General features: G+C 50.3%; 1 protein-coding gene across 1 annotated transcript in view; it reads right to left on the reverse strand.

Moving 5' to 3' along the window:
• The window catches only part of FAT4 (FAT atypical cadherin 4), a 144587-nt gene extending 137825 nt beyond the window's left edge, over positions 1 to 6762 (reverse strand). Inside the window, 1 exon segment of the mRNA XM_045830851.1 lies at positions 397 to 6762. Within this exon segment, the coding sequence (XP_045686807.1) occupies positions 397 to 5571 (5175 nt within the window). The 5' untranslated portion in view covers positions 5572 to 6762.
• Positions 6763 to 19486: the final 12724 nt, after the last annotated feature.

Raw genomic sequence — 19486 nt, forward strand, 5'->3', positions numbered from 1 at the left:
GCCTTTCTCTTGTAGCCTCTCTGACTGAGAGGTGTTTAGTTTAGCGCTGGGATTCAGCTTAGATGACTGGGTGTGGATTTGTATTTCTTTTTGCGGGGGCGGGGGGAGGGAGGACACTTCTGAAATGGCTCAAGATTTCCCCCTTAGACTTATACATACGACTTCTATGAGGCGAAATTGAAAGCAAACACCATTCATTGTTTAGATTTGACCGGAATCAAGCTAAATTTTATGTAATCGTGTTAGTCTCTGTACCAGGGCATTCTCGTACACTCCTGTCAATAAAACCAACCATCAACCACCAAGGTACATTGATTATAGAAGGTAATACAAAGAGAACGATCTTTCTAAAGGGCACGACAACAAAGAAGCCATGAACGGCGGCGAGACCATTACCTCCGCTCTCTGCGTCCTGGGGAAAGCAGTGGACTTCTCGATGGCGTACACCTCCACCAGGTACAGGCAGGCTCCCTGCTCCCGGTCCAGGATGGCTGCCGTCTGGATCATGCCGGTCAGCCGCCCGACGGTGAAGAGACGGCCCACGGTCTTGTCTTCACAGCGCACGGAGACGATGTAATACTCCACTGGGGCGTCCGACCCCCTGGGGCTCGCTGCCTCGATGGATATGACATTCGTCCCAATGGGCTCCCCTTCCTTCAAAATAGTTATGTACTTGGGCTGAGTGAACACGGGCCCGTCGAGGCCCTGGAGAATGACGGTCAGTTCCGTGGTGGACTTCCTCCGCTCGGGGCCCAGGTCCGTGGCCGAGACGATGAGGTGGTAGATGAGCTGGGAGGGCACCAGCGCGGAGGCCACCCGCAGGTCCCCGCTGAAGCGGTCCACCACGAAGGTGTCCGTGTCCCCGCTGACGATCTCGTACTCCACCTCCCCGTTGGCGCCCTCGTCTGGGTCAGCGGCCAGGACCGTGGTCAGCACGGAGCCGATCACCGCCGAAGGGTCGGCCGCCAGCGCGTTCTGGGATACGAACACCGGGACGTTGTCGTTGAGGTCCGTCACCAGAATGGTCACGTTTTTCAAAGCGTACCGCCGCGTTTCCACGGGCACGGCTTGGTCGTTGGCTTTGACCGTTAACTCGAAGAGATTGGCGAATTCCCGATCTATCTCGGCGCTGGTATAGATCGTGCCCTTGGCTTCGTCTATACCAAAGTGGTTGCCCCTCGGCATCTGCTGGATGATCGTGTAGGCCAGTTGCCCATTAATGTCCGCGTCGGGGTCGTGGGCAGTCACGGAAATGACAGAGGTCCCAATGGGAACGTTCTCGACAATGGACTTGAAAATGTCCCCAGGAGGAAAGCTAGGAGGGTTGTCGTTGAAGTCCCGCACGTGTATCACCACTGACATTGTGGACGAACGAGGAGGCCTTCCTTTGTCTTTTGCCGTTATATTTAATTTGTACAAAGACTGTGTTTCAAAGTCCAATTTCTTGGCAAGAAAGATGCTCCCGGTGTTGGGGCTGATGCTGAAAGTCCCATGGTTGTTGGTCCCGGTAATGCTGTACTGTAAGTCAGCATTGTCGCCGGAATCCGAGTCAGTGGCAGTGACGGAGGACACCAGCTCACCGATCCTCATGTTTTCCAAAACATCGACCAAGAGGGTCGACTTAGGGAAGGAAGGGGTGTTGTCGTTCTCGTCTAAAATATCAATCGTTAAGGTGCAGGTTGAGTTGAGGGAGACGGCCCCTGAATCCACTGCTTGGATGACAAGGGAATAGGCAGGAGTGGCTTCATAGTCTAATTTGCCAATGAGTGTCACCTGACCCGAGGCACTATCTATGGCAAACTGCCTCTCTTCGTTTCCTTTTATCACGGAATAATGAATAAGTCCATTACTACCTTCGTCGACATCGGAGGCAGATACTCGTAGAACCTGCGTCAGGTTGGCTGCCGACTCGGATATAGTGGCTTGGTAGAAGTCTTTCACAAACCTGGGAGCGTTGTCGTTTACGTCCTTCATGTACACGTGCACAGTCGCCTGATCCTTGAGGGGGTGCGGGAGCCCCTGGTCTGCGGCGACGACGGTGAAGGTGAACACCGCGGCCCCCCTGCGCCTCATAAGAGACTCCCTGTCAAACTGGCGGGTGCTCCTGATCTCCCCGCTAAGGGCGTGCAGCTCGAAGTCTGGCTGCACCACCTCAAAGGCATACCTCACCTCTCCGTTGGGCCCGAAGTCTTTATCTACAGCACTCACTTTGCCCACGAACGACCCAGCTTTCTGCTCCTCTTCAAAATAAAAGGAGTAATTGGTGCTGTTGAAGAGAGGTCTGTTGTCATTGACATCTTCTAAAATGACGGTAACGTTCACGGTCGCGCTCAGGGGTTCCACTGCTCTGTCAGAAGCCACAACCAGTAAAACGTACCTGTCTTGAAGTTCACGGTCCAGGTCACTTTTTATATACAGCTGACCATCTGGGAATATGCCAAAAGCATCCCCAGTGTTTCCTTCAGCAATGCTGTACGCAATTTCACCGTTGGCTCCCGAGTCCTTGTCGAACGCTTGCACTTTGAAGAACCGAGAGTTCACAGGTTCTGACTCGGAAAGCGTGACCTCGTAAGAGAGCTGGTCAAACACGGGCGGGTTGTCATTGACGTCGTGGACGTAGACGGTCAGGATGACACTGGAGGAGAGCTGGGGCACGCCCATATCGGACGCCAGGATCTCTATCTGGTAGGAGCCGGCGTGGACATCCAGGGGCCCCAGCAGACTCACCTGCCCGCTCCGCTCACTGACGGCGAACAGGTTCCGGGGGTTCTGCTTCAGGCTATAGAGCACCATGCCATTGACACCTTCGTCAGGGTCCACGGCCTTGGCCTGGAAAATGCTGTGACCTGCCTGCCAGTTCTCCACCACATTCACACTCTCCACTGCCTGGAGGAAGTGGGGAGCGTTGTCATTCAGATCCTTCACTGTTATGTTAACCACCGTGTCTCCGGTCACAGCGCCCCCGCTGGCCACCACTTTCAGCTGATAGAAGGGCTGCTCCTCTCTGTCGATCACGCTGGCTGTGGTAAGCTGCCCGGTGACCTGGTTGATTGCAAACATACCTTTCTGATCCCCAGTGGTAATGAGGTAACTGATGTTGGAATTGAGATCCATGCTGGAGGCGGACACGCTACCCACGTGATACCCCACAGCCACGTTCTCAAAGACCACGAAACTGTAGGCAGCCTGGCTGAACACAGGTGGGTTGTCTTGAGTGTCCAATACCGTGATGGTTACTATTGCCTGGTTGGGGGACTGCACATTGCCACCATCCGTAGCCACTATTTGCAACTGGTAGGCTGTTTTTTCTTCTCTGTCTAGGGCCATCCTGGTAGAAATCACCCCGCTCTGAGCATTGACCTGAAACCGAGACCTGTCCCCAGCGGATATGCTGTACCTGACCGTTCCATTGAGACCCAGGTCGGGGTCCGTGGCCGACACGGTAGTGATGTAGCTACCCCCGGGCTCATTCTCCTGGATGTGAGCAAAGTACTGGACCGGGTAGAACACGGGACTGTTGTCATTCACATCCAGCAGACTCACATTTATGCGAGCCAGCGAGCACTGGGGAGGGGAGCCCAGGTCGGTGGCCAGGACCAGCAGGGAGTAGAACGCTTGCTCCTCTCTGTCCAAGGAGGAGATGGTACTCAGCCTCCCAGACACCGGGTCCAGGCGGAAAGACCTCTGGTCAGTCTCCGCCTCTTGCAGGGAGAAGCGCACCGTCCCATTGTCACCCAGGTCCCCATCGGTGGCCCCAACCACCAGCAGCTCTGTCCCTATGGGGGTGTTCTCAACCACAGACACGTCGTACCCTTCTGGCTGGCCAAACACCGGCTTCTCATCGTTCACGTCCAGGAGGGTCACTACAAGCTGGGCGTAGGAGACCTTGGGGTGAACGCCCTGGTCCCGAGCGCTGATATTCAGCACAACTTGGGAAGCAAGCTCACGGTCCAAGCCCCCGGCAGCCCCGGTGGTCACCAAGCCACTGTGTTCACTGATATGGAACCAACCTAGTCCGTTGCCAGAGACGATGCTGTAACGCAGATTAGCATTGAGGCCAGAGTCGCCGTCTGTGGCAGACACTCCACTCACGTAGCTTCCCGGGGGCGCCTCCTCGCTCAGGTTCACTCGGTACACTTGCTGGGCAAAGACAGGAGGGTGGTCGTTGATGTCATTGACGAATATCACCAGGCTGGCCACCGAGGAGCGCGCCCGGACCGCGGCGGCAGGGGGCGCCCCGTAGTTATCCGAGACGGAGACGGTCAGGTTGTAAGAAGGGATGCGCTCCCGATCCAGGGCGCTGGCCACTTTGATGAGGCTCAGGTTCGGCACTTTGCTGCTCTGCACCTCAAAGTGGCGCTGCTCGTTGCCCGCGAGAATCTGCACCGAGATGTTCCCGTTGGCCGCGGGGGAGTCGGCGTCCGTCACGGTGAGCAGAGCCACCACCGTGCCCACCTGAGCGTTCTCATCCACCGAGGCGTAGCGCGAGGTGGCGGGGAAGTAGCGGAACTTCACCACCGGGTCGTTGTCGTTGACGTCCAGCAGCTGAACCAGCGCCTCGGCGCGCCCGGTGAGGGCAGGCACGCCTCGGTCCAGAGCCTGCACCGTCAGCGAGTACTGGCGCCGGGCCTCAAAGTCCAGGGGCTCCCGCACGGTGATGAGCCCCGTCTCGGGGTCCATCTGGAAGGGGGTCCCCTCGTCCTGCAGCCGATAGCGGATGTCCGCGTTGGTGCCCTCGTCCGCGTCCGCCGCCGCCACCTGCAGGACGCTGGAGCCCACGGCCGCGTCCTCAGGCACCCCCGCCTGGTAGTGGGAACTGCCAAACACCGGGGGATTGTCATTAATGTCCTGCACAGTCACATTTACCTGAAGGTAGCCCCGCCGCTTGGGCTCGCCCTTGTCCTCCACCTCCACCAGCAGCTGGTAGTGCGGCGTGAGCTCTCGGTCCAGCCCGCCCTTGGACACCAGGTGCAGGAAGGCGCCCTCGCCGCTCGGGTTCACGGTGATGTCCAGGCTGAAGCGCCCCTCCTCGTTGCCCTGGATGATGCGGTAGGAGCGGTGGTCCACGCCATTGGAGCCGATGTCCGCGTCGGTGGCCGTGTCCAAGATGACTTGGCGCCCGCTGCTGCTGTCCTCCTTGAAAGTGACCACGATGGAGGGGTCCGGGAAGACGGGGGCGTTGTCGTTGAGGTCCCACACCAGCACTCGCACCTCGGTGGGGTAGGTGGGCGAGCTGGAGAGGACCACCAGGTTGATCACGTCGCTGGGCAGGCTCTCGCGGTCGATGGTGGCCGTGGTATACAGGGTCCCGGTGCTACTGTTTATGGCGAACAGGGCGTGGCTTTCGCTGAGTCGGTAGGTGAAGCCGGGGCGCGTCTGGATGGTGCCCACCAGCGTGCCGGGGGGCTGTTCCTCCAGTACTTGGAACACCTGGCGCTGTTCGGCCCCGCCGACGCGGGCCGGCCCGGGGAGCAGGGACAGCAGCCCGAAGACGCGCAGGAGCTGGAGCACCGAGGGGGTGGGCAGCGGGAGCCACGCGCGGCCAGGAGCCCGGCCCGCATCCAAGTCCATGGTCCCGGCTCCTTGGAACTGGGCGGCCAACAGAAGGAAGAAGTGAGGCCAAAAAAAAAAAAAATGCAATTACCGGGATTCGGTAGCCCCAGCAAATACAGCCGATTGCCCTGAGAACTCTGCTATTTTAAAGGGTCTCCAGCCACGCGGAAGAAGCAAGTGGCCTCAATGAAAGACCCCAACCACGTAGCCATGTAGACAGGTCGTGCCGGAGGGAAGCGGGGACGAGAGGCGGCCGGGCATTCCGCGGGGCACTCCTGGGAGCTGATGAGTTCCAGGAAAGTTTCTCAGACCTCCAGTATTTCCCCGCGGGCGCGTTGGTTTTGAATCCGGAGAGTGTGAGCGTTTTCGCCCCGGTCGCTGAGAGCAGGGAGAGGTGGTCTGTGTTTGAGGTGTAGGAGCAATCGTTGCAAACGCTCTCCAGAAACTTTGGAGCTCGCCCGTGGCCAAGAAACTGAGGAGGGCAGGACAGACGCGGGTGGCGCTGCGGGAAGAGGACGGCGGCGCGCGGGGAGGGGCGGTGGGGAGCCAGGAGGTGGGCGAATTCCTTCCCTAAAGGCTGGAGACCCGGGGGCTCCTCCAGTCCCCCTCCCCCTCAGGAACAGCGACACCCCTCCACCGGGCTGCACGAGGGGCTGCGAGGCCCAGGCGGCGGCGGCCGTGCGCGAACTGCGCTCCCGGCGCGGGCGCTAGGGCTCCGGTGCCCGCGCGCGGTCCGCCGCGTCCTCCTCCTCCTCCGGCAGCCGCCGCCGCCGCCCCTGCTGCGGGCACAGGCAACGTCCAGCGTTCCTCGGCATGTTCCTATTCTACTTCAGCCGGGGCGCCCGCCAGCCCGCTATTTGTCCATCCACGGCGAGCGCAGGCCCCCGTTCTTCTCGGCCTCGCGGGGGTCGGACAGCCGCGGCGCGAGGTCCCCGCGTGCCCTCCCCTCAGCATGCCGGGGGGACGGTTCTCGGGCGGCCCCGGGCGAGCCCCCTCCAGCGCGCCTCGCCCCCAGCCCCGAGGAGCTTTGCTTTGGAGGTCCCGGGTCAGTTTCACTTTGTAATCCGCACGGCGCTGGGTTTGGGGGCGGTCGGTTCCCTTCCTCCCGCGCCGTCGGCGGGGCCGGCGCCCGCGGCAGCTCGGGCCGGCGCCTGTCAGCGCGCTGCTGCTCGCCCGCCGGGCTGGAGGTTGTGCGGCGGAGCCGCCGGAGCACGGGAACCCCTCTCGGCACCCGCGGGCCCTCACTTTCCCCGCCCCCTGCCCGCCGCACGCGCGCGCGCACGCGCCCCGCGCGCCGCCGAAACACGACCAGAGGGGGCGCGCCGAGCCGGGCTCCGAAACTTTGCGCGCCACTCCTGGATCCGCGCTGCGCCCCCGCGCGGGCGCCCCCTCGCGCGCGGCCTGTCACCCACGGCCCGCCCCCGCCCAGCCGATTGGGCCCCACGCTCCCCCCCCACCCCCAGCCCGCGCGCCCGGCCGCCTCGGCCGCCGACTGGCTGCTCGCGACGCTCATCACTCCGGCGGCCGCCGGGGGCCTGCGGGCGGTCGGGGGGGCAGGGGGGTGGGGCGGGAGCCCCGCGAGTCGGAGGCGCTGAAAAGGGGGCGATTTTTTTTTTTCCTTTTTGGTCAAATCTTGGCCAGCGTCAGAGCAATAACAGCAAAAAGCAGCCGCAGAATAGATGGGGGTTAGGTCAGGTTTGCAGATAAATAACTTTCGTGCGGGGTCTGGGGGAAGACCGCTCGGTTGTTGTGCTAGTAATAACTCAGGGGTGAGGGGGTCGAGAGAAAGAAAAGAAAGGCGGGGGGCGAGGGTCTGTTCGCGCGGGGAGGAAGGATTAAGCAAAGCCTGTCTGGGAATGCACCGAGCAGATTGGCTTTAACCGTTTCCTGCCCCTTCCTTTCGATGGATGGGACGGAATCCAAGCCGAACCCCACCCCACTCCCCTACACACCCCCAATGCCTCCGTGGTCTACAACGCGTGCTCCCTGCACTCCAGGGCTGGCTCAACCCTAAACCTGCACCCATCTCGCCGCCCCACCTCCCAGGTGACCGGGGGCACCGAGGCCTCGGTACCCACCGCACTTTGGACTTCCTATAGGAAAAGCCGGGGGAACTCGGTGTTTGTTTTGCTTCCCTCCCCAGATGGACCCCAGGTGCCGGTAGCCAAACCTTAGGGTTTCAGCAATAACAATGGTGGCCCTTGGGAAAGACGGCACTCTTTTCCGGTTGCAAAGTTTGGGATTTTGATCTCTGTTGGAGTAGTTCCCCTTGACATTCCGTAGCCAAAGGATACGGACCAGTGTGTGTGTGTGTGTGTGTGTGTGTGTGTGTGCGCGCGCGCGCGTTGGGGGGTGATATTCGAAGGAGGGGGAAGTCTGGGGAAAAGATCAATATGAAAAAAATATATGAATAAATACAATGAATTGCAAATTTGAAAAACGCTCATGTGTCTTGTACTGGACTCAGATTAACTCCCCTGTTTACTGTAGCTAATTTTTGTGGTGTCATGCATCGCTTCTATGAAAGAAAAAGAAAATTGGACTAGAAATCGGGTCAGTATTCCTTTCCCTTTAAGAGAAACCAGTTCGAAAATAAGAATTTAAACCGAGCAATGCAAATACAGTATAGGGCGTATCTCATGCATTTCTGCCAGGGCGACCGACCCCCTCCTCATTTAAAACTTTCGGAGCCCGAGGAAGACTCAGCCGTGAGTAAATGCTGCCCTCTGCTGTCCAGTCCCTCTTCGGCCTTCGGTCGCCTGGTTTCCTGCTCAGAATTAAACGCAGAGACCAGAAAGATCAGATTACAGGGCTCATTCTTCCTTCTTGCCTGGGGATAGTGGCAAAGAAAAAAGATCTTTAGGGATCTCCTAGCCCCTTTCTTTATTTAAGGTAACAAAAAAAAAAGAAGAAGAAGAGAAAGCTGCAGAGCAAACAGCAAATTCAAGCCCTCTGATGGAGACAGCCTGTAACAGAAGGCATCCATGGGAACCCGAATGCTAAAAAAAACGCTGTCACCAGTTCCTTTGTTTAGGTTAGAAGGTTCACTTCTGCATATTCCTCCCCTGCATGTATACACATAATGGCACATACAGTATGTGTAATCAGCGAATTGGAAACAGACAAGAAAGTTAAATTTCACCATTCCTGTGCTTTTAGGAATTGAAAACTTTTTAAAGCATTGGAAGCTGGTTTTCTAAAAGGGAGACATCTTGAAGCCTTTTTTCTCAAAAGTTCCCCTGCCAAAAAGTTACAGTCTCAATACCATTATTTTGGAGTAATTGAGCGAACAAAGATTTGTACATTCAAGTAGGACCCAAATTTTTTACAAACCATGGCTTAGGATGCGTGATTTTGAAAGAATAGTAGGGGTTTTTCTTTTGTTTGTCATTGTTTGCTAACACAATTCAGTCATTCAAGCAGCAAGAGGTAGAAAGGAAACATTGGGTAGCTGTTGCAGTAGAGCAAGCACTTTGGAGAGCTTGTGGGATGCCCTCGTATTTAGTGTCAGCAGTGTTACAGTAGTGTCATTTATGGGCAGATTGGATCTGGGGCAACACGCGAAAATCATTCATTCCGTGGGATGGGGAGTGTCCATTCTGTGTAATCTATATTTTATGTTATACATTTATTTAAAAAACAAGATGGCAAAATTAAGTAACACAGAACATATGTATATATGCAATACGTGAAGTAACTTTTGAACAATTCGGAATGAGGAGTAGCAAAAATGATTTAGAAAATGGTACAATTATTTGAATAAATGGGAGCTTTCCATGATACCTACATCAAAGTAACACATTCATTTATACGTAAAACCTACACTTAAAATGTATGTATACTAGGCACATCATTTAAAGGATAGTATAGAGAACGGTTTTAACAAAAGATAAGGAACAAGTCCTTTTCCATTATTTTATTTTTCTCCATTGGGTTTCAAAAATTGTGGCAATATAGGATGCATGATTAAAAAGTAAGGATGCTCATGTTAATAAATTCTTTTAAAAATTAAAATTTAAGCCAGGCAGTAAAAGACAAATACCATATGATCTCACCTTTGACAGGAACCTAAACAACAAAACAAAGAAACAAGCAAAATATAACCAAAGACACTGAAATAGGGGACAGACTGACAGTGACCACAGGGGAGAGGAGAGGGAATTTCAGGGGAGAAGGGAAGGGTTTACAGGAACAAACTTAAAGGACACATGGACAAAAGCTAGAGGAGGGTGGTAATGGGAGGGAAGTGGGGAGGGTTGGGTGGGTGGGCTGGAATGGGAGTAAAAGGGAGAAAACTGTACTTGAACAATGATTAAAATAAAATTTAAAAAAAATTTAAATTTAAAAAGTAAAGATGCCCCCCCAAAAGGTAAAATGAACGAAAAGAGAGCCATGTAGAGATTGTCTGCACAAGTAAACAAGGTTTAGCTTGTTTTCGCTCTTCCACCAAAAGCTGAATTAGTTTAAGGAAAGGCTGACTTGGTGAAAGCTTTCAGTGAACAGGAAATGAGATGAGAGAGAAGATGTTCGGCAGTCCCCATGCGCTGGACGGAAAATCACATTTTGATGTGCAGCATGAAAGACGCTGGAGACGCTCTCCCCTTTGAACCGTAGGGAATACGTAAAAACAAACAGCTTTAGAGCAATTGGTTATCTTGATCCATAAACGCTTGCCATCATTATTACTTCATCCAACGTCCGAAATGATGGCTATTTTTTCATGTTTCGGACCCCGGGTGAAGAAGTTGAGGCAAATTACACTAACCTCACTCGACCTCACCCTCCTCCCGGGTCCTCCCCCTGCCTCGCTCCCATCATGGGACCCCAGAGGCAAAGGTTACAAGGGGGCTCCCCTCTTCCAAACTTTATACGGTAATTCCTATCGTACTGTGTCAGCTCTTTGATCTTCTAAGAAAATATTTTAAAATGAAGTAATTTTAGTGGCAATAATATCCTGACGTATTACCGGAATAGGAAACCTATGTCCATTATTTCTTTAATGATTGTCCTCTTTCCATTATTTTTTTTTCTCCTTTGGGAAATCTTATTATTTGGTACTTACTTATCCATAAGCCGGGTTGACAGTTTGTCTTACTGTCTTCTGGAAACTTCCACAATTGGATATTCCAAGGCACTCCTTTATTTTTTCCAGTATATCCACTCTACCACTGATTACTCTTTTCTTCTCTTTATAGCAACTCATATTTTTTCATACTTAATATTTCTATTTTGTTTTTAAATGCGTTTTAACTCATTTTCTGTGGACAGTATGTGTCAATCATCTCTCGATGTTTAGCACGCATGTTAGGTTCTGGTTCCACCTGTAAGATGTCTCTCTCCTGATCGTATGTCGCCTGTGTTGTCCAGCTTGCCTTGCTCCGAGGGACTGCTCTCCTTCTGTGTTAGCTGTTAGGGCCAGTGAGCTCTTGCTGTGGTCGGAGTCAGCCGCGCTGGGAACGAGTGCTGGGGGGGGTGGGTTTGAAGGCCCCGCCTCCGCCTGTGAGCTGAGAGCGGGGAGAGGCAACGCTTTTCGATAAAAAACAAGATAGTACATGTTTCAGGTTTGGAGAGCGCAGCAGTCTCTGTCACACCACTACCTAACCTTGGCCTTGGGATGAGGCGGCAGCTACGGAGACTATGGAAATCACTGGGTGTGGGGATGGCTGTGTTCCAATAAAACTTTGTTCCCCGAAACAGAAAGCAGGTCCAGGGGGGCCTTTGGGCTGTCACGGGCGGCCGCTGTTGGAGAGCATGGGAGCTGCGCCTTGTGCTGGAGACTCTGCCCGATCAACCAGCCACTGTCGGTCATTTCCACTCGTGATCTTTTTGTACATGTGTGTACCTGTGTAGACGCATAGTCGGGAAAGTCAACATTTCGAACGTGATTCCAAATTTCTACGTTTCTCATGAGTTGCCTTTTTCCTTGTTTCCTTTGACCTTTTGTAATCTTGGATTTTAAACCGTGCAGTCCAGTGTGACTGGGAAGCGCCCATGTCCCTGAATTGTAAGCCACGGACTGGACTTTCAGGGCAGGAGGGGACGTTCAACGCCCAAGGGCAACTGGGGAGTCTGCAGTGTTTCCTGAGACACTGATGCCTTGGCTGTTGCTGCCAGTTTCCGCAAAAAATCGGGCAGTAATCGCCCCAAGGCCACACAGGGTGGAGGCGAAAGCTGTTTTTCTCCTTCCAGCCATCTTTGAAGTCTTTCATCAAAACTTTCTGACCTTCCTTATTTGGTCCTTAGCTTGCTCCTTTCATATCCATATCTCCTTGAGATACATTCATATATATATATATATATATATATATATATATATATATATATATATATATATCATATATATATATATATGTGTAAATATTTTTTTCTGGCCAGTGTTCAATTTCCAAAGGTTATATGGAAACACCAGGGCATGTAAATAAATCTGAAAGTATATGATGGAAACAAAAATCATATTTTTTAACATCACACTTATGGGAGAAGCAAAATAAAGGGTTAGGGTTACAATCCTTCATAATATGGTGCATGTGAGTATGCGCGCAAACCCGCTGGAATGGAAATTGCTTAAACTAAATGTGAGACTACGTTTCTGGATATTGTGGCATTTGCCACAAACTGGTAATTACCTACCATAATTTGGAGGAACTACTCGGTCCGACAACCGTTTGTGACAATCCACCCTTTTGTGGAAATATATGTGAACGGTGAGTCACAATTTCATCTTTATTAGGTGTAAATCAAATCCAAATTAGATGTAAAGAAAGTCCAATGTATCTCAAACTAAAACTATACTCATATGGATCATCCTCAAAGGTTGCATTAACATTTAAAATAACGAAACTGGCGCTGAATGTCCTGCTGGACCATAAAGAAGATAAAGAAAGTAGATACTTTTAATTTGCATGTAACTTACATGTATGTCGTGACAGAGAAGTATTAAGTAGAATGATATGATATTCTCTCTAGGTTTGCTACATTTAACACATGAGAAACTGTGGGAACACAGAGCAATCTGGACCCCAGTTTTTGTCATCTGTATCAAGGAGAGAACCAGCAGAACCCAGCCTGAGGGTTGGTTCTGAAAACACAAATAACCTTACACGCAGTTACTATTTTATCATATTTTCTACTTTAAATTTATTTGAGATGAAGAAGTAGAGACTACTATCAGACTAATTCATATTGTGTTATTGCTTAATGAGGCTTCTCTTGTAATTATAATACTTTATACAAATATTTTATTGCCCGAATATTTTATCATATATGAATTGGCCAAAATTTTTTTCATTGTTCCTTTAAGGCTGATATCCAGGGTTTTTCTCAGTTATATTGCTGTGAAAATTCATGCTTTTATTGTCATCATTCATTCATCCAACAAAGTTTATTGGAAAGTAACTATGTGACAGTTGCTTGAAAAACTGCAGCAGATAGAGTGGTGAATAAAAGAGGCAGCTTCCAAAATTTTAAAAGAGAATTTTAACTTTTAATGCTCCTTGTTCCTCATTTCCAAGTTGCTTCCCAGAAATGATATCCCAGTTATTCATCAAAACCAAAGTATCTCCAGCAAAGCAAAGAAACAAATATATTTGAATGCAGCAGGTCCTGGTGCATTTAAGGAAGATTAAAAGGGCATCTTCTCTTAACATGTATTTCTATTATATTTTCATATATTATCTATTTTATTTTTGCTTTTTTTAAAAAAAGTTCATGTTTGTTGCCAATTTAATCAGTTAGTGTCTCAGACAATTTTTTTGGTGTTGCTACTGCTGTTGTTAAGTCTATTTGTCTCCCTCTATAAACACCTAATCTTCTTTTAAATTTGCAATTTCTTTCTTTTACCAAGCAACTAAATAAGTATTCATGAAACTTGAACTCCCATGAAAACTGTACTTGAACAATGATTAAAATAAAATTAAAAAAAAAACATGAACTCTAATTTCTCCATTCTGTTCTTCCCTCTACTTCCTTGTTTTGATCTGAGTTGTACCAATTAGCAGGATGCCACAGGGGCAGGGAAATAAGTGACTGGTCTCTGAGTCTAGCCCGACGTCTGGAATGCAGAGAGTATTCAACAAATGTCTGTTCAATCTCATCCCACATACAATGCCTAAAATTAAAAAAAAAATCAAAGCAATAATAATTGGTTTGAATGACAATCTAAAAACGTGCTTATTTTAAAATGTGGTCAAGGGTCATATTCACACATGATTCCAGGGACTCAGAATACCAAACAGCAGACAAGGAACCACTTAAATAAATAATTGAACAAACAGACAAATGTTACGGTGGGTACCATTATCTTGACCTTCACCTTCCATCCAAACCTCCCAGCCTCCCTCTAGTGTGCATATTTGTAGACGCTGTTTCTCAGACTCTCCCTTGCTCCTGGATGTAAGTGTGCATACGTGGAATTTGTTATGCAAACACACGCAGAGGCTGTCTTCGTTTTGCTTTCTCCCTTTCGCGGCCAGCCAGCACCGCCCCGGATCCCGGATGCCTGTCCACAGCGGCGCGTGCTGCGAAGCGCCAGGTGTATCACCTGGAGATTCAGCCAAGTCCGACCCCAGCCACTCTGGCGTGTTGGTGAAGTTACTCCTTCCAGCGGTGGCCTCTTACTTCCCCACCTCGCCGGTGGTTACGAAAGTCACAGCACCGGTTTCTGCCACTGTCCTGATAATTCTGAAAGCACTTACGTGTCTTTCTTGAAACAGCTACACTGCCGGATAGTTCCTGCAGCTTGACCTTGACCAATACAGTCACAAGCAATAAAATATCGTGCTACTTCATTCATCTTTCAAGAAGGGAGAAATTCTTCCATTGGTATCAGAATATTAGTCTCCAATGTAATATCCGTATCTTCCTTTTGAACAGAGCCATCCGAGTGAATAGTCACACCTGGTCATCTACGGCAAGCACAGTTTATCAAGATTTGATTAATAGAATACTGTGTGAACCCAAATAGGTTCTCTCTAATGAAGCAGATTAGAGTCTAATGTGAGGGAGAAGTGGGGACCACAATGCACGTGGGAATAAAGAAAACCCTCGGAACTCGGCACGAATCAGAAGATGAAGGACAAACGAGAGAGGACCTCAGCAGTGCTTGAGCGTTTTGATATTTTATGGTGCTCCGAGACCTTACTGGAAGAAAGCGAGCATTATCAGTCCTATTTAGTTGGCATATCCCAGATGTCCCTAGTCCTTATAAACATATCACAGCATCTTAATTCTCTGTTTATTCGAATTGCTCCTTAGTCCTGTCTCTTTTCCATTCCATTCTTAATCACGGAGCCTGTGATTAAAAATGGCAAACATGTGTTTTGAGAAGAAACTAAGCTATGATTTTGGTTGTGGGTAGTAATTTTGGAGTGGCAGAATGTATTAACCCCTTCCTTTCCACCCTACTCACGAACTCACAACAAGACGCAAGGAACCAGTAAACACAACATGAGCAAACAAAGCCCAGAAAAGTAGATGACTTTTCGGTTCAAAGGCCTACTTGTGTATGGTTATCCGAAGGAGATGTTTCCAGAGACACAAACTAATAAGAAGAGATAGCTTAATATTTAAAAACAGAGTTAATCTAGAATAATACAGGCAATCACGCCTAGCATATCATTGTGGTTAAGACTCTCAATTTTTTTTCTTGCATGAAGATCAGCTTGAGAATCTGACAATCACTGAATCCAATCTAAACTCTGTGCCCTGTTCACCATAGGGCCAATCCAGAGTTTGAAACATGCATGAAAGACAACAGCATCTATCACTCATCTTAAAAAAAAAATCAACATTTTGCTTATCTTATCTCATCTATTTCTGTAAAAAATGTTTTTAAGTTTTGTCAGGTGCAACAAACGCCAGATATTGTGTCGTTTCATACCTAAGAATTCAACACACATCTCATACACCTAAGGGCTATTTATTTTCACCAGCATGCTGTACCCACACTTACCAGAATTAAAATAACGCTTCAATACCACCTTCAGACACCCACTACCCAATGGCACAGTGCTCTTCACTGACTTATTGTGCGCTGGATATTATACTGATCACCCTGTCCAGGTCACCTCATCTCATGCTTACCTAGCACGCACGGAACACCCAGACTCCCATTTCGCTGGTGGGAATAAATCAGAGAGTGTGGCCTTCGCACGCGCAACACAGCCCAGGGTTTGTCTGCCTCCACAACCACACTCCCGTTAACTCCGCTGCGCTCCCGCGCTGCTTGTCCCCAGAGTGTGCGGTCTGTGGGGGCGAGAGCCACCTCGCAACGTTTACTGAGCGGATATTCAACAAACAGTATTTTGATGAACAGCCACCGGTACTGGCAGGGACCAACCGATTCCTCGCATCACAACTGCCAACCCGCTCTGAGAATGAACCCCAGTCACGGTTTATGTTCTTCAATCCCATACCCCCCACAACGCTGGATAGGGACCGTGTTCATCAGAATTACCCGGGATTCTTTGCTAAGATCAATCCCTCTGCACCTCGCAGACCCAGGGACGAAGGAGCAGAAACCCGCGTGTTCACTGTAGCAAGCGGGTCGGAACAGGAGACGGTCGGTCAGCCCCGCGGAGCCCTGCCCCCGCCACTGGGGCAGCAGAGTGGACCGAGTCAGAGCCGCACTTGTGTGTCGTGCTTCGGGCCAGCAAGCCGGAGGAAAGCTTTGCAAAGTACTTTGAGTTATCCTGGTCTGCATCAACACGAACAAGGGACAGTCCATCTTGCAACATCAGATTTCTTCAAGCCATGGGCCAGGCAGCCAGTGAGGCAAAAGGAAGTCAACGAACAAACCAAAACGACAGATTGGCCAACTCGTGCCCTTCTCACTTCTTCCATGCAACCACCCTGCATCCGTTCGCGCACGTGTGTGTGTGTGTGTGTGTGTGTGTGTGTGTGTTTCCCCTCTGCAAATCAGGTCCTTCCTCTGGGCCTTTTAACTGCTTCAGTCTAGGTCACCTCTACCGAGGAAGCCTGCAGGTACATAGTCCTTCCTCGGAAATCACTTATCTAATTTCCATGATTTATGTTGCCTTCCAGCAGTTCTCCCTCTTAGCGAGTTTTCTTAATTTCCTTTAATGCCTTTGTCGCTATCGGAATTTATGGTAACTTGTTGCATTTACTTGTGGCTCCTCCGCCTGCTCCCCTAACATATAAACTTGATGGGGGAGGGGGCCTGGAGCCATTGAAGTTGTATCCCCAGAACTGACAACAAGATCTACCAGAAAGTAAATACTTAACAAGCATCCCAGGTGAATAAATACGAGGCGTATTACGGCCGGTTACACCCTCCCCATCAGAACTGCCGAAAGCTTCCTTTCCCTGCAGCGTAAGCACCTGTCCAGGTTGTCCCTACAGCAGGTGCAGACAGTCACGGGAGATCATGGTGCAGTCCGTGTCGAATATAAGCAGAAGTGCAGCAATGAGTTGTTGGTTTTGTTTTTGGTTGGTTTGCCTTTTTTACACATTATTTTATTGTTTTAAATTACATTTTATTGATTATGCTATTACAGTTGTCCTGATGTTTTCCTCCTTTGCCTCCCTGTATCCAAGGCCCACTACAGCCTCAGGCAATCCCCCCGCCATTGTCATGTCCATGGGTCATACATGTAAACTCTTGGGCTACTCTGTTTCCTATACTGAACTTTACATCCCCATGGCTATTCTGTAACTACCTCTTTATACTTCTCAACCCTCTCATCTCTTCACGCATTCGCTCCTCTCCCCTCCCATCTGGCAACCATCACGTAGCTAACTTCTTTTCTCTTGGTGCTTTTAAGAGTCTCTCAGTCTTCACCCTTTGGCCTTTTAATAATAACGTGCCTTCGGGTGGGCCTCTCTGCACCCATCATAATTGGGACTCTGCACTTCCTGGACTTGCATGTCTGTTTCCTACACCAAATTAGGGAAGTTTTCTGTCACTGTTTTTTCAGACAGATTTCCAATTTCTTGATCTTTCTCTTCTCCTTTTGGCACTACCCAGAGGTGAACGTTGGACCTCTTAAAGTTGTTCCAGGAGCTGTTCCTACTATCCTCATTTTTTTGGATTCTTTTTTCTTCTTGTTGTTCTGCGTGGTAGTTTTTTTGCTTCCTTATGTCCCAAATCATTGACTTCATTCTCAGAGTCATCCATTCTACTGTTGTTTCTCTGTAAATTGTTCTTTATTTTAATTAGTGTAGCCTTCATTTCTTTTTTATGCTGCTGAGTACCTTGAGCATCCTTATAAAGCAGTGTTTTGAACTCTGCATCTGATAGATTGCTTTTCTCCATTTTGTTTAGCTCTTCCTCTGGGGTTTTGATTTGTTCTTTCATTTGGGCCCTGTTTCTTTCTCTCCTCATTTTGGCAGCCTCCCTGTGTTTGTTTCTATGTATTAGGTAGAGCTGCTTTGACTCCATGTTTTGGTCGTGTGTCCCAGTGTAGTAGGTCCTACAGGACTGTAGGGCCCAGTGGCACAACCCCCCTATCACCCAAGCTGGGTACTCAAGGTTCACTGTTCATGTGGGCTGAGTACACCCTCCTCTTGTAGTTGAGCCTTGGTTGCTGTTGGCAGATCGATGGGAGGGATTCACCCAGGCCAGTCAGCTGCAAGGACTGGCTGTGACCACTGACCACCCACCTCCACCCTCAAGGAGGATCAGCTGTGCAGGGGCAGGGTGGCGGTGCTGTGATGTGGTCTGTAGCTGTTCGCTGGGTGTGCTGGCCCTGGGGTTTCCAGGGTGGTGCAGGCCAAGGTCAGCCCCCACCTGTGTTTTGCCCGGGGCACCCCGCCTGAGCTGTGAAGCAATCTGAGATGGCTGCTGCTTGTGCTGGGCTGGGACACTCCCAGGAGAAGCCAAGCTGTGACTCTAATCTGGCTGCTGCTGGGGCTCTCTGAAGCCATCTGTTGCTTATTTGATAGGATTTAAGAGCCAAGACCAGCCATTCTTATGGAGAAGCAGCTTGGGTGGGCCCATAATTTGGGTGGGGTGGAGCCTCTGGGGGATCTCCAAGGTGGGTCATATACTATTAGCCATTAGGTGGGTTCAGCAAAGTGACAATGGCCTCCACTCACCTTCATCCCAGACACCCCAGTCCCTCCCTGTACACCACAGGTGCCTTTCAAGCTGCTACCCCAGTGCTGGAGCTCAGAGGGAGTGAGCTTGAGTAAATGAGTCCTTGTATGGGTTCTTTTTTTTTTTAAGATTTATTTATTTTTAGAGAGGAAGGGAGGGAGAAAGAGGGGGAGAGAAATGTCAATGTGTGGTTGCCTCTGGCATGCCCCCCACCAAGCACCTGGCCTACGATTCAGGCATGTGCCCTGATGGGAATCGAACCTGCGACCCCCTGGCTCAAAGGCCGGCACTCAGTTCACTGAGAGACACTAGCCAGCGCTGTGTGTGGGTTCTTTAAGAGGAACTGCTTGGGGTTCCAGTAGTTTCTTCTACGGACTCAATGACCATTGGTTTTTGCAGCTAGAAGTTGTGGGGACCTATCTCCCTGGCACTAGAATCCTGGGCTGGGGGGCCTGGCATGGGTCTGGGACCCCTCGCAACAGAGATATCCCTCTTGAAGTTCTGTCCACATGGGTGTAGGGCCAGCCCATTCCAAGTCTGCGCCCCTCATACCAGTCTGGATGGACGTGGTTTCTTCAGTTCCGTAGTGGTCAGACTTCCATTCAGCTTGATTCCTGATGTTCCTGAGTGATGGTTGTTCTGTATTTTTGCTGCAATTTTGATGTGGTTGTGCAAAGAAACAAGCCATGTCTGCCTATGCCGCCACCTTGACCGGGAGTCTGGTCATGATGAGTTTTTTTTTTAATAAAAGTGAGAGTAATATATCACTCTAGTGCCAAATCAATTTAAATCCTGAATATAGCAAATACTAACAGCATTGTATCTTGACTTTTTGAGAGCATATTTTAGACTTTAAAGGATTGCAGAAAGGTCAAATCA

The sequence above is a fragment of the Phyllostomus hastatus genome, unplaced genomic scaffold, assembly GCF_019186645.2.
Source record: "Phyllostomus hastatus isolate PE091 unplaced genomic scaffold, TTU_PhHast_1.1 phas_contig_159, whole genome shotgun sequence".
In the NCBI taxonomy this organism is placed as follows: Eukaryota; Metazoa; Chordata; class Mammalia; order Chiroptera; family Phyllostomidae; genus Phyllostomus; species Phyllostomus hastatus.